The sequence below is a fragment of the Seriola dumerili genome, unplaced genomic scaffold, assembly GCF_002260705.1.
Source record: "Seriola dumerili isolate Sdu_G_001 unplaced genomic scaffold, Sdu_1.0 BDQW01000017.1, whole genome shotgun sequence".
NCBI lineage: Eukaryota > Metazoa > Chordata > Actinopteri > Carangiformes > Carangidae > Seriola > Seriola dumerili.
The window spans coordinates 14,111,473-14,127,939 of NW_019174272.1; the positions used below are offsets into that span (position 1 = coordinate 14,111,473).

Sequence of the window (16,467 nt, forward strand, 5' to 3'; positions counted from 1 at the left end):
AGCATTAAGACCAGCATCAAGTGGTGCAGAAGAATTAATACAGAGGATGTAGCCAGACTAGAGGCGGATCCAGTGGGACCTAAAGGTCCACAGAGAAACTACATCTGGCAGCACTGCATTTCCCAGTGTTTTTGCGGTAAGGGAGAGCAGAGATGGTTGTAACATTTTTGACATTTCTGTCTGTAATTTTTAAACGAGTGTGTTCAAAATTTAACACAAACTGGTTCCACGTGTCTGTTCTAAATGGTGTAGCTACACAAACAGAACTTGTCTGTGGTTTAAACACAAAGAGTGAAATCTTAGAATTGACCTCATGGTTAGTTGGAAGATATCCTGAGCTGAGATGTAACATCCATGATGTAAGGACATTTGATATTGAGAGATTTTTATTCAACACTTAAATGACCCTGTGTGTGTCTGCGTGTGTGTGTGTGTGTGTGTGTGTGTGTGTGTGTGTGCGTGTGTGTGTGTGTGTGTTAGTTACTGTCAGTCATAGTAGTGATAAGAATTTGAAGAATTTGAATAAAACTGAACAAAATGTTCACCAGCTTCAACAATTGAACGTGTGTGTGTGCGTGTGTGTGTGTGTGTAACCCAGACTCTTGTATGAACTAACGTAACTTACAGCTAACAGCTAAAACTTTAGCACTGACAACATGAAAACTCACACTCTGTCCTGAAGAGCACAATGAACAGCTAAGACACTGCACAGAAAGGCCTCTGGCAGAGGACCCGAGCTTGAGGGAGAAATACTTCATTGATTAAAGCACTTTTTTCCCCTTTGTTTGTTTTGGTTGAAAGTCTAATTTCTTCGACTATAAGATTTGTGTTGTCAAGAGACAAGCTCCTAAAAATATGTATAGGTGTCATATTTGTAGGTCCATGTACAATGCACCCACTGCATTAATTCAGCACCTCAAGTTTTTTCATGGGTTATATCCAGGCAAGAAATTTGTTGTTATTTGTGCCCAAGAAGGATGTTCATTGCAGTTTAACAGTTATGCAGGTTTTAGAAAGCACTTACATGGCTCTCATAGTTCTTTTAACACAAGTAATGATTTACCAACACCACATCAGTCAGATTCAGATGAACAGAGCTCACAAGAAGATGCATTTGGCATGATTCCAGATATAACTAATCAACCATCAACATCCCAAATGTCAAAAGATAAGACAAAAGATATGTGTGCTTCAATCATAGCAAAGTTACAAGGCAGTGGTGTCGCTAACAATGTTGTCTTATCAGTTATTGAGAGCATGGAGGAGTATGTCAATGATGCTCATGCAAATCTTAAAGAACAAGTGTTAAGTGCAGTGCCTGCTGATAATCCCAGTAGAAGTGCAGTGGAAGAGGTTTTTGACAATGCTTTCAATCTGTTTGCTGACTTTAACACAAATTCTAAATGGACACAGTATTTTAGTGAAAGATGGGGTGTTGTTGAACCACTTGAAATTCATTTAGGAGTGAGATATGACTCGATGAGAAACAAAATATCTGGAGTATATGAACAGGTTCCAGTAGATGACACTTTCATTTACATACCACTGTTAAAAACGTTGGAGTTCATTTTCAAGAATAAAGTAGTTTGCGGTCAAATGAATAAGTCTGCCACTGTCGTTAGCTTATATCAGGATTTCTGTGACGGAAAGTACTATCAAAATCCCCCTTTATATTCAAAATCAAAAGATTCATTACAAATTCAAGTGTATTATGATGACTTTGAAACATCGAACCCACTAGGATCGAAACAAGGCATTCATAAGCTTGGATGTTTATATTTCACACTCCGCAATTTACCACCACGTCTAAACTCATCCCTGATGAATATCCATCTTATTTCTTTGTTTCATTCCCAAGATGCAAAAAAGTATGGAGTTGACAAAATTCTTACTCCATTTATAGAGGATGTAAAGATACTAGAAAATAGTGGAATGAAAGTGTCATTTGCTGATCAACCGATCTATGGCACCATAGCACAAGTAACAGGTGACAATTTAGGTCTGAACTCAACTCTTGGTTATGTGGAATCATTCAGTGCCAACCATTACTGCAGACAGCCTGTGCATCTTCTCATTTGTCCAGGTCATCGTATCCTAAAGGAGTTTAAATCGAAAAAACAACTGGACTTGATTATTTGTCTGGGAAGATGTTTCACCTCTCATCCAAGAGGCTTCATCAGTTCATGTACGCATCTGACCAGGCTGGGACTGGTCCAACTTTCTGGTGTGGAGACCCAAGTATTTAACCTCTTGAGGGCATTCACAAGGCTGATGATGTAACTGGTTCCCATTTGTGCTCCAAGTGTCAACGACAGTCGTTTGCATGACTGTCGTTGGTGTCATTACTGCAGAATGTGTCTTATTGATAAAGCCTCCGCTCAAACAGCCTTTAGTGAAAGCGATCCACGTGTGATGTTACGGACCAGATCAACCAATGAGGAGCATTATAGTCATCTTGTTGAGAATCCAAGAGAAAAATCTTGTTTTGGAATCAAACGCAACAGTATTCTCAATTCCTTTTCATACTTCAATGTATCAGATAACTTTGTGTTTGATATTATGCATGATATCTTAGAAGGTGTAGGACAATATGAGATTAAGTTATTGTTTGAATATTTGAAGCAGAACTTCATTTCTTATGAAAACATACTCCAGTGTGTATATGCATTCAACTATGGATTCATGGATAAAAAAAATCGACCAACAGGCGTAAACATCTTCTCTACTGGCAATGGTATTGGGCTTAATGCCAGTCAAACATTGTGCCTTATTCGGAACCTCCCACTCATCTTTGGAGATATTGTACCAGAAGGTGACAGACACTGGCATTTGTTGTTACTGTTGTTACAGTTTTGTATCCTCAGAATAATTTAATCCCAAAACATCACTTCATGATCCATTATCCTGAATGTATACGCCAAATTGGTCCATTAGTACACGTTTGGAGTATGAGGTATGAAGCAAAACACAAATTCTTTAAATCCATCTTAAAAAATTTCAAGAACATAACTAAGACCCTTGCCAAGAAACACCAAATAGCTGTTGCCTATCACTGGGAATCACTTTCTGCTAAAGGTATTGAATCCGGACCTGTGTCATCTAAAATACTGACTGATATTGAACATGGTGATGTGATTGCAGATTATTTTCAGCTTGATATTTCAAGTGAAATAAGTGTTATAACTTGGGTTAAACAAAATGGCATTGAGTTTCATTCTGGTCTTGTTGTTTGCACAGATTTTGTCAATGGGATGCCAGTGCTAAATACGATTCTTTGCATCTGTCTTAAAGGTGACATTTATTTTTTATAATCTGAAATGGAGACTGAAATTGTAGAACATTTCCATGCCTTTCATGTTGTTGACATGGTGCATAATGTTTCAGTTGTCAGACCTGATGACTTGAGATACTTCAAACCCTTTGATATCCAAATATCTTATGGTGTAGATTCTAACTTTTATGTTGTGCCAGACAGTGTCATTATTTAAGTTAATTGAAAATAAATGTTTTTGATGCAGTCATTTTTGGAGGGATTATTTCATGTACATTTTAACTGTTAATACCAGTGGTCCATATATGCTGTATCAGCAGCACAGTAAATATTAGTTAAGTATACATTTTACATCAGTGTTACTGGTCATAACATTACTGGTCAATAACATCATAGTGTTGATTAAAATAAACTGGTGTTAATATTTTACACTTGGTTTGTGAAGTAACACTGCTGTAGTGCCAATTAATTCAAATGTATCCATATTGGTGTCAAAATGTTACACTATAAGAGTTTGAAGTAACACTACTGTAGTGTTAATTCATCTAAAACTATCCATATTGGTGTCAATATTTTACACTATTAGAGTGTTTAAAGTAACACTGTTGTTGTGCTAATTAATTTAAATGTATTCATTTGGGTGTTAATATTTTACACCATCAGAGTTTGTTAAGTAACACTGTGATAGTGTTAATAATCTCAACACTATTAAAAGTGTTAATTTAACTCTGAACCAGTGGTTCCCATATAAACACTGGGTCAGTGTTAATTTTAACTCTGAGGGAGTTAAATTAGCGATTTCAAATTTGCAGTGTAGAAAGAAATTCAGAATGAGTTTTTTCCTTCTAAAAGAGTCTGTGTGTATCACAAGGAGCTCCTTTCTCATATGCGGAGTAAGGACTAAACTGAGCAGGTATGGAGTGAATCGTGGTTTTTAACTTGTTCCTAATTGGAGAAATTGGACGTGTTACATATGACCCATGTTACAACCATCCCCGGTCTCCCCTAATGTTCACTCAGTGTTCACATCTGGACCACACAACTGCAGTAACAGGTTCACTCACTCACACACATGAACTCCTACCTTCACCGCGTCTATGTGCGTGACATTGTTGAACATCATGTCGTTCACGGTCACTATCTGGTCCCCGATCCTCAGTCCCTCTCTCTCTGCCGATGATCCCGGTTCCACGAGGGACACGTAGATCCCCACGCCGTGCTCCGACCCACCGCGGATGCTGAAACCAAGACCCTCATGGCTCCTGGAGCGCGTCAGGGTGACTTTGCGGACCTCTCCAAATAAGCCCTCAAGAAACTGCGGGGCCATGGAAGCGCACAGCTCTGCCGCGGCGCTGAACCCATCCGGACAGCCCGATGGAAGAGGCTGTTCATGGATGGAACTGACATAATTTTGCAGAGCTGAGTCACCCTCTTGTCCAAAGCCCTCCGCACTGCCGTTGCTGGGAAGCAGGTCCGTCTTTAAGTAAAGCCCCTCGGACGTGTACTGGTCGAACAGCAGCTGGTCGGACCTCGGGATGACCAGGCGCAACATGGGCAGCAGCTGTCGTTTCTCGGCCGTGTTGAGAATCACGTTGAGAGTTTGGACCAAGTCGAAGACGTTGCGCTTTGCGTGGTAAACATTCAGGCAGTGGATGAAGTGCTCTCTCTCCAGGTCGCTGAGCAGCAGGTTGAGAGTGTTGTGGAGCCTCCGGACGTTTGCCGAGAGCGCACGGCCGCCGGAGCCGGCCGAGTTCAGCGATGTGTTGAGCGACACTCGCTCCAGATCAGCGTTCATCCTACAACATAACGGGGAAACGGTGCATCTCACAGGACGGACTGGGCATCTGGCAAAGCGCTGCTCAAGTCGATTCTCCCACTTGAAAGCAAAACGTGAAACAACTCAACGCGCATCGGGCAACTTCAACAGGTAACCGGAGATAAACGCGCGTAGCGCCGCGCGCACGGTGTGTCCGCCGGTAACAAACTATGTCCCAGTGGATGCGCGCATTTTTTTCGCTGTCCGGTTGTGTTTTTACTCCTTCACCGGGTCGAGCCGCAGCGATTCAAACGTCCCGTGTAATGTCAGAAACCCGGCAGGTTGAAGTCCGTGGAAAGCTTTCTTTATCACTGTGAAGCATACAACTGCGCCTGATAATAACAGCTGCTGTCCACCACCTTCACTCTGTCCACAAACTCCGGAGTCTGTTGCGTGTCTACGGCGGAACGAACGATGTGCGCAACCCGCTGGGTGAGCTGAATTAAAAGCTCTCAGACCCTCTTGTGTTAGGAAATGATCCAGGTTGAGTTGTGTGACTGTTATGTGCTGTGTGTGTGTTGTGTGTGTGTGTGTGTGTGTGTGTGTGTGTGTGTGTGTGTGTGTGTGTGTGTGTGTGTGTGTGTGTGTTGTGTGTGCTGTCTGTGTACGTGTTGCTTAGAAACTGACAACACTATTCACTCTTATTTATATGCTCATGTTTGGCTGATGTCATTCACTGTGGAGTGGAAACGGAATGACAGTAAAGCTACAAACAATAACTTCACGAACCGGTGAAACGTCAGAATTCACACATTTTATTTGACCTTTTCCTGAACAGAAGCAGGAGGATCTGCTCGGGACAGTGTCATTCATCTGGACATCAGAGCATGTGAACCTCTGCTCTGGGTTCATCTTCAAACTGTTTTGGTCCTGGGCGCGATGGCGGTAGGTGTCTGCCTGTCAGCCTTTAAGCTGATCAAGCTGCATTATAGCAAATACTTCCCTGAGACTCCTTGTCATAACTGTATCCTACAGCTATTTTTAAACAGCCTAGCTATTTATAGCAGCCGAGTCTTCCTCCTCATGGCGGTAACGAGCTCCCTCTGTCTGGCCACTCGCGTAAGAAGAGTCCCTGGAAACATTCCTGCCACACCAGGATGCTGCTGAGGAGACGAGTTCCAGACAGAGGGCCCAGTGGGCCCCACGCTTTGAGGAGGTGTTCGGTCAATGCTGTTTAACACAAAACTTATATAGACTCATCAAGTCATCATTCCCCCCACGAGACCGCTGCACAATGATCCTGCTGCCACCTACTGTCCTCCATTCGCTTGTCGCCTGTCATGTTTTTTCCAAATATGTTTTTATCGTGAACAACTGATAAATAAGAAATGTACAAGTTGAAAAAGAGTATTCCTCACTACCATCTCACCCAAACCTCCATCAGTCCTTAACTTTCACCCCAGTCAGCAACACAGCGCTGTCAGACGTTTCCAACAATATAGACTTATTCAACAGACATGACAGCCTGACATACAAACAATGTCTGAATCAGTACAACAGGAAAAATATTAAGGCAAAGAAAGTTTGTTGTTTTAGTATGTTCTTCACATAAGCAATTCTATAAATAGATTGAAGCGTTTAAAAGAAACAATGAATGAAAAATTAGAAACAATGTGCAGCAGGTTATTATGACCCTAGTGGTCGTAGTAATTACGTCAGGAGCAAAGGGAAAAGTGCGGTGACATAGTATAAAGAGAGACCAAGTCCGCATCAGGAGGAGGTTGTGGTGGATGGATGACAAAAGATTGCCTGATGTTGAGTAAGTACTTATTTTAACCCAAATCACCATCTTTTCCTAAACCTAACCAAGCCATGCCCGTTATAGTAACCATGGCGACTAAGTTAGGTACCCATGGTAGCTAGGCCTCTCTTGGTACAGTCGGTGTATTTATTATTGTAGATAATGTTGTGGAGAGAATAGTTGGTATTGTCCAAGATGGCCTCCATCTTACATTGCATGCATCTCTCCACAACAGTCCTGAGTGAGTCCAAGCACAGACCCAGCCTTTTTGACCAGCTCCAGTCTCCTTGTGTTCATGTCTGACATGCTGCTGCCCCAGCAGACTGTAGCACTAAAGAGTACACTGGCCACCACCGACTGATAAAACATGCAGCATTTCACTGCAGACATCAAAGGACCTGAGCTTCCTGAGGAAAAAGAGCCAGCTCTGCCCCTTCAGGTAGATGGCATCTGTGTTCAGGGACCAGTCCAGTTTACTGTCCAGGTGCACACCTAGGTATTTATAAGTGTGCACCACCTCAATGTCCTTCCCTTGAATGTTGACTGGCTGAAGGGAGGGCCTAGACCTGCGAAAGTCCATGACCATCTCCTTGGTCTTGAGGTGTTCAGAAGGAGGCAGTTCTTGTTGCTCCATTCACTGAAGGCCATCGTCAGATCCCTGTACTCCTCTTCCTGCCTGTACACAATAGCTGTGTCATCCGAATATTTTTGGATGCGGCAGGAATGAGAGTTGTATTGTAGTAGCCATGACAACCAAGGTCCAGTACACCTGCCGCCTAGGGCACTATTTTAGGAGACACGCCTATGGGTCGTATCACACCTGTTGTCCAGGTTGTGGGATTGGTTGGGAAATGATAAATAGGCTACTGTTAAATGTACAATATGTAATTTTCTGCCACTAGGAGTCTCTCAATCAAAACAATAATAAATACATAGTATGACATAGTATGGGATTATTATCCCACAGAGGTCTCCTCCTCTCCAAATCAAACAGACCAGCTGATTAAATCCCATAAAAACACTAAATAAAGCAGTTTCACAATAAAAGTCAGTGTTTCTACTAAACTGTTCGTCAGACGCAAGATGTGTTGGAGGGGCTAGCAGCCGAGCTGTTGCTAAAGTTTGCTCAGCTTGTTTCTTAACTTAAAGTGATTGTCACACTCTGGCCTGAGTGAGGGTAGGTTGGCAAAAGGCTGACTGGAAAACGGTGTACTTTAATCTCAAATGTCGGTGGCAGGAAGCATGACAAAGTCAGTTCGGTGCAAAAAAATGAAAGGTTTTATTGTCCTTTTCTTCCAGACAATCCAAAACAAAATGAAAATGCAACCCTCAACCGGTCTGCACGTCTGCACGTCTGCACGTCTGCATGTCTGCACGTCTGCACGTCTGCACGTCTGCACGTCTGCACGTCTGCACGTCTGCACGTCTGCACAGCTGCACAGCCCTTCTCTAACCACCCAGGCAGTGTTGACCTCCCTCCATTTTATAGAATAGGCCCCTCCCCCTGGACCATACCATCTTCTAATGGAATTAATTAAGTAATCAATTGAGGGCCACAGGCCGTTTCTCATATCAGAAACCCTTACAATGATATATTTACATCTGCTAACACACATTACAGGCATCTTCACAGAATTCACATAATATCCCAAACTAGGGATACAGAAACAACCACGTCTAACACCCCCATCAACTGGTACGGTGCAGTGGGATGGACTGAGCATGCTCCTAATTCACTCAGGCACTACAAAAGCCAGCTGGACACCATGCTCAGGTCCTTTGACACTGGCCAGAACCAGGAAGTGCTGTGGTAAGAGAAGAAACAAATTAATTTTCAACAATGGCCTTCAACCTTTAAACAATAAAAAATCTCACTCAAAATGGTGTGTGTGTGTGTGTGTGTGTGTGTGTGTGTGTGTGTGTGTGTATAACACAAAACGTGTGTTTGTATTGTAGGAGAAAATAGCACAGGAAACTTGCTAAGGTGTTAAATGTAGTTCAGTGTGTGCACCCACCAACTAGCAGTAGCAAGCTACCTGGCTAACATGTGGCATGTGAATTGTATGGTTGTGTGGGGAGCTGGTGTGGTGTGTCAACAGTGGCAGGGGAAACTGTCACAGTGATAGTTTGAGTTATTTGATGTGAGGTTGTGTGAGGTACTTATCTTAAATCAGTGTATTACCTGCAGTAGTTTCGGACCGGCACCAGACCATCTAGGGGTACCAGCCCAGAAGCTGAGCGCTGAGCTGCTGTGGACGGGGTTGCCATCAAACAGCCTTTCCTTTGGGAACAGTTAAAACTAGCTGTATAAAATATCATTTAAAGCAAGAGTATATCATTTTTGATGGGTATGTTACAACAACTCCTCCAACCCGAGCAACCCCCTGATACGACCCATAAAAGTGTCTCCTGAAATACTGTACCAACAGCGGCATACCCTTTGTCGCCATGGTTTCTATAATAACAGTCGACAACAAAACGTAACTATGGGTCATAATAACCTGCTGCACAGATGACGTATGGGGTTGTTTTTTAGTATGCTAACATTTGCTGTTTAGAACTGAATACGAACTACAGCTGAGGATGATGGGAATGTCAGTCTTGGAGTTATTTGGTCATAAACCAAAGTATTGGACAAATTTCTGACCAGATGGTGGGGTGGTGCTACATGAGTTATTACATGTCAACCAGATGGGCAAAGGAATTTTCCTACTAATGCAATCTATGTGATAGATTTCACTCAAAGCCGCAAATGTCAACCTCATTGTGGTGCTTGATGAAATGTAATGGGCATCACCAAACTCAGTGGGATTCATCATCTGGGGACCATGAATATCTGACAATATTTCATCTCAATCCATTAGCTTTCTGCACTGACACTAGATATACTGTATGTGGAAACCCAAATATTAGTCTGAAAATACATATCTGTCAGTGATGCGCACATCGGCTCTGATGTCATCTAAATCCACACATATGCATAAATTATCCACCCGCCAGCCACACAAGCAAATTATTTTCCACGATGTAGAGACTCACACCCCTGATCTCACACCACCATGATTTCTCAGTGGGATATTGCATTTGATGATATTGTGACATTTCTACTAAAATAGGCTGGGTTTAAATAAAAATTCTGTCATTTAAAGTAAAAGCTCTCCTTGTTTGGTAAAATGAACATGGCAGCAGGTATTATCACAAAAGCCTGAACACAGACTGAAGTTTAAATTCTGACTGTCTCTGCTGCCTCCTGAACACAAACAGTTTGAAAGCTCAAAAAAGGAAGTTTAAAATATGTTCACATTTCAGAGAATGTAGTTAATATTTTCCTGACACATTACATATTATTTCGCCCACATGCAGCCTGTCCACTGTTAATCAGAATTGAATTCTTATGGCCCAGCCCACCCAAACCACGGATTAACCACAGTGCCAGCAGATATGACTGCAATCCCTGTGTCACCAATGCCTGTTGCTTTGGTCTGGATGTGGAGACAGCTGATCATAATACTGGCTCTGCCTTGTTTGTCTTGCATTGTAATGCCCTATACCATAGAAAGACCAGGTTAATTATAAAGATTTAGGTTGGTTTGTATCAGTTAAAGCATTATGTCCCAGATTTATCACAATGTGTCATATTATTGGTGTCACTTCTGACTGAATGAGTACAGAAAGTACTTAACACATCAATGTATGTATGTATGTAGGCACTGACATGCATTTCATTTTTATTCAGTCAGAGCCAAAGCCAGGGATGTAACCTGAAATTAGTCTGAGTGGTTGAGGGATACGACCATGAGACGGCAATTCTAGTTTTCCACTGTCTGTGTCTTGCACTAAAGTCAAAAGAGGTAAATACTTGATTTACACAGTCATATTGTGAGACTTGATGACTTGCTGTTGATGAGGCTATCGTGAGCTCACTGATAAAACATCCCTTCACTGTGGCCAGTGATTAGCTTCCAATAGGATTAAGAAATATGGCAAACTATGCAACAATTATACAATGTAAATTTGTCTTCCACCTGAGATCTCTTCATATTGTTTATAACGTTGTGGCTCTCCCTTGATTGTCTGTTTTACTAGAACATTATGGACTGTTTCATAGATATATTGGAGCTACAGGATTTTTGTGTCTTGATTTGTCAAGTATTGAATTCACTGAATAAGCCTGGTTATTTACTATATGATAGTGATATGATATACAAAAGTATAGTATCTCGGAGCCCACCGATGCCTTCCATATTCTCCCGTGATGCCCTGATCTCGCAAATCCAGCTGTCTCTTAAGGTGGTGCTGTTGCTTTAGTCTGAATCTGTGGGATAATCACGCCCCCTCACTTGAATAGAACAGATGAAAATTAAAAGAGGTGGGAAATAAATGTGGCATTTGGAAAAAAGTCTCTGGACATAAATAAATAAGGAATTATAAAATAAAGTCCCCTGAAATAAATAAAAGTTCATATATATGAATAAAAAATGTATTTATTTATTTATTCATTTATAAAGCTATTTATTTATTTATTAACTCACTTATATATTTATATTTACATATATTTATATATTTATTACTTAATTTATTTCAGGATTTACTTAATAGCTGTATTTATTTATTTATTCATTTATAAAGCTATTTATTTATTTATTAACTCACATATATTTATATTTACATATATTGATATATTTATTAGTTAATTTATTTCAGGATTTACTTAATAGCTGTATTTATTTATTTATTCATTTAATATTGTTTAAAATGGCATTCCATAGTTAAGGTCCACTAAAGAGAAATAGTAATATTTATTATACAGTATGCTTTAGAATAAGGCAGAACCAGGACAGGCAGTATTATGTGCATGCAGTACTCACTGTAGTAAATCTGGGTTTGAAGTGCACATTTTGCTCTCTTTCAGTCATCCCTCTGGGCTCTGTAGATCCCAGGTCTAAAGTGGGTAAAAAGTAGAGAACATCCACAGCCTTGAACATTTTATAACCCCAAGTAATAAATGTCCATCTTTATCAACAGACCTCCCACAGACAGTGGGACTTCTTACACTTACAGAGCTGTGTTAAAGGACTTAAATTAAGTGGAGTAGGTGAGTGAGGTTTTATCTTGAGACAACAACATTAATCCACTCCCTCTCTAAGTTAAAACTCACACTGACTCACCAGCAGAGCCACCTGTCTGTCTTCTTATCCAACAGTTCAAAATGCTCAATATTAAGAAAACAATCTTCAGGAAACATGGAGAGTCTACAGGTAGAGAGATGTAAAGTCTGAACATTGTCTTATAAGAAAGGACAAAGAACAATTACTGCAGTTCACAAATGAGCAAATCAAGATGGTGGTGATTGCAAAACTCATTAAGTTTAAAAACTAAAAATAACCTCATTGGAGGTTCACCTGCATTGTGGTCCTTGATGAACAATTTCAGACCAAACTGAGCCACACAATGCAGCACAGAGAAAATCGGACAAATCCCTTTGAGGCAAACATCTTGCTTTTTAAAGCTGCACTAATTATTATTTTTTGTATCAAAGGAATCAAATGACTTTGTGTACTGTGAAAGACGTCATTTGTTATGATGGACCCACAGAATTATCATCAACTCTGCTGTTCCTGAATTCTCTTGGGCTGTTTAGCCTCTTTAGCTCATTGTTTTAGTTTTCTGACCTGCAAACTCTGCTGTCATCACCACTTCCAAAAAGCAGGCAGCTATTTGCAGCAGTGACATAAAAAATACATTTAAACAGAGCTGAAAAGCCAGATACTTCTCTCAGGAGGTGGTGGAAACCAAACCAGAGCTAAAACAAGAGTGATTATTATTATTTCCTATAAATGTGCTGTCTGGCTAAATCCACCCATTACTCTGACCCGATTTTCCTAACAACAGAAACACTGGTTTCCTTCATTCCCATGATAATTACCAATCCACCAACTGTTTCAGTTTTATCCACACATTTCAAACAATTATAAACCAATTTCAAATCTCCCCTCCTCCCACTTCAGAGTTTCATTCTGGGTTCAGATCCAAACACTTAACTGTGTTCCTCCGAAGAATGTGGTCTGTCATCACCATCCCTGCGCACAAGATGGTCCCAGTCCAGACTGTTCTGGTCTGTGGTTCCCTGATGGTGGAATGAGCTACTGAGTGCTATCAGAGCAGGGCGTCCCTCTCTATCTTCAAGAATTTCTTGAAGACTCATCTCTTCCAAGATCACCTCCTTTCCTAAAACCCTAACCTGTCTACCTAGCACTTACTATGCATTTTTGGTGCACACTGACCAGACAATTGACTTTTGGCACACAGAGTCTCTTATTCTCTCAGCAGTTTCTCATGGCTTGCTGTGGCCGCTGTTCGTCTTGTGTTTCTCGTGTGTCAGTCCTCTTTAGTCCAGCACGCTACTGCATTAAAAAGGGAAGAGACTCATTGACAGTCATGATCAATCACCTCACCTGGCACTGCTCTAATCAGCTCTCTCCACACTCCACACTATTTCTCCTGCAGCCAGCTGCATGCCGACCATGCCCATCTCCACACACCTATTAGACAGATGTAGGAGTTAATACTTACACCAAGGTTTCCTACTGCACTGAAGCTTACTGAAGTTCTTCACTTGGAGGTTGCTTTGGATAAAAGCATCTCCCAAATGATCAAATGTAAATGAAATTGAACAGACCAGGAAGCTGATGACCTAATGACTTTTTGCATTTTCTCTCTTACAATTAAATGACACCATCTGAAGCCATTTTCTCACGGAAGTCTCGGACGATGTCTGAAGAACCAGGTTCAGACGTTGTCTGGAGTTTCCCTTTCACACATGCAACACACAACATGAGACTCTCCGTGTCGGATGCATTCTCTCCTTCATTAAATACTCTATTTGGTTTAAGCGAGGGGGTGGCACCCCTGTAGAGCATGCAGGAGGCAAAACATTATCAACACACCCACTCACTAAACCTACTCTATTCATACACTGGCACTGGCATTACACAGACTTTGTAGTAGGGAGCTGGCAGGTTAAAATCAGTCTGTCCGCTCCAACTGACTCAGGCATTTGCGTTCTCACATACAGCACCTCTGGATAATGTCAAGATAAGTTTAGAGCTGCAGTGCATGTGTGAATGCACAACAAGAATATCTTGAGAACCAGGTTGGTCTCTAGGGACTGGTGCTTTCCTGGTTCTATTCACATCTGAATTAAAGAACACAACGTGTTGCATGCAGTATTCTTATATCTTCCTGATCCAAGGTCCTAAACAGTGTTCCACAGGGAATCACTTTTGACTTTTTTTGAATCACTTTTGTTCTGTGTGTACCTGCTGTCCATGGGTCACATTTTCAAACAGCGCAATATAAATTGAGTCACATATCAAATATATTACAAGAACTGCTCTCCATATCCACCAAAACTCTCCCAAGAGTAACCGTGTGACTGGGCAACATAGACTGTAAATAAAGATGGACGTAGCCATAAAGATGATGTCACCCACAGGTTTCTGAAGAGTGGTTTTGAAGCTCAGTGTGAGCTGTAGTCGCCAACTTGGCAGTGTCTGACTCTGTCAAACTCCCAGCTAATCCAACATTGGGTAAAGAGGAGACCCACTTTGTGGCAAGGATATGCTCAACTAATTGTCACTCAAACAGGCCATGCCCTCAAACATGCAGAACTTTTCGACATCTTAACATGAAAGTCTATTTGTTTGAGAGTTGGGAGAAGGACAACCATCTCTGTAACTTTCCATCAATCAGGCCGTGATGGTAGAGCTGCTAGACAGAAGTAATTTTGACTAAAAGGCATTTGACAGCCTGCTTGGAGTTTGCCAAATGGCATTCAAAGAAGCATGAGGAAAAACATTGTCTGCTCTGATTAACCTCTAATTATCATGGTAACATGCTAACACACTAAACTGTGTTTTCATTTAGCTCAAAGCACCACTGTGAGGAAAGTGCAGTTTCACAGAGCAACAAAGTGGCAACACATTTTGTTTAGTCTTTTTTAATCAAGTATTGCACTATTTGCAATTACAATCACGTTAGGAAAATTACATTTTAACATTACCAAATTGTGTTTTTTCTATTATTCTTTTTGAATGACTGCTTTCACTCTCTATGTATAGCTAATATAACTCCCACTGGATTCATCCTTGTTACCAGCTGTGGCAGAGGAAAGTGGGTGCTGATTCTGTGTTGGGAGAGGAGTGCAGTAATTAGAGGCCTCTGTTTCATAAGCCATTTGAATGGAGCTCTCAGCAGCTCTGGTGCCCCCACCTCAACCATTTTTTACATCCACCATCTGTGACAACCGCTAAAAGCACCTGACATTTCCCTTGCTGGCAATTAATGCCTAAGCCAGTGAACTTCCTACGATTGTGAGGAAGTTAAGCTCCCCCTGTCCATCTAATACACAGACCTGAGCAGCTATGGATTTGATTTAAATCCATGTCTCAATTCACAAGGGCACGCACACACACCCAGTGCACACCAAATGAATTTCCTTTTCCTGCTCTCATCCCTCACCACATGTCAATCATCTTGATGTGTCAGCATGAAACCATGTCAAAACTGGAGACATGGAATCAGACCAGCTGCAACGCCCGTCAACATGTTGATGTTCCCACCCATGACCACAACCATCTTCAAACTCACCCTTCAGTTTGATATCAACCACACACCTGTAAAGTTTCCTGCCTATGGTTGTTATCGCAATGACAGGAATCTATCTGCAGACAGACATATAAACACCTGCCAAAGTCCTAAAACCACCTCTGTGGTAGCTCCTGCTCCAGGAACACATGTTGCCATGATGACATACACAGAGACAGAATCTTGGGAAAACTAAAATTCTTGCCTCTTTGTTGTAAGCCTCTGCCAACCAGACAAGTTACAGGAAATATGGTCACAGTCTTTCCTTCCTCAGTTACAGTATTGAATAATGACCAGAAGTGTCTTTGCAGAACATTATGATGTCACCGTGAAGTTGACCTTTGATCATTTGGATATAAACGAAGTAATGAAATCCCCTCAGGGCGTTCCTGATATATTGCATTCACAAGAACATGAGATCACCGTGACCTTGACCTTTGACCACCACAATCCAATCAGTTTATCCTTGTGTCCTAGTGGAGTTTAGAAGTTGCGGCAAGAACTCTGCAACAAACGAGCATCGAGCGTCTCGATTGACTTTCATGGTCAGTTAGCTTAGCTTGTGGTGCTGTTGGCTTCCATCAGCTCCTTACGACGTTTCTCAAGGTCGGAAATACAGGTGTCGTGGTCAGTGGGACATCCTTCTAGGTTTGTAATGCCTGTTGCATGGTCGGTCAGGGACCTTTGGACAAGTTGTAGTTTTTGAGTTCAAAGTGTTGAATCTAGTCGTCATGTCCTTCTTCAATTTCACGATAGCTGCTAGGATGTTAACTAATGTGGGCTGTGGGCTTGGTCCCTCATTGGTGTAAGCGCATTTCCCTCCTCCCCGTGGTGGCCACAGTCAACGAAGAAACGAATGACTCAGCTCGTGCTACTGACACAGTACCTGGGCAGAACACAGCCGATTCTGATTGGCTGATTAGACTCATTAACTTTTAGCCTTTTTACTCTTAGCTGTAACAGCATTTATAAGGCAAATCAACACTGCATATA

General features: G+C 41.5%; 1 protein-coding gene across 1 annotated transcript in view; it reads right to left on the minus strand.

The window, feature by feature from the left end:
* The window catches only part of LOC111231647 (whirlin-like), a 75,965-nt gene extending 70,484 nt beyond the window's left edge, over positions 1-5,481 (minus strand). Inside the window, exon 1 of the mRNA XM_022758844.1 lies at positions 4,356-5,481. Within this exon, the coding sequence (XP_022614565.1) occupies positions 4,356-5,066 (711 nt within the window). The 5' untranslated portion in view covers positions 5,067-5,481. The remainder of the gene's footprint in view (positions 1-4,355) is intronic.
* Between the last annotated feature and the right edge of the window lie 10,986 nt (positions 5,482-16,467).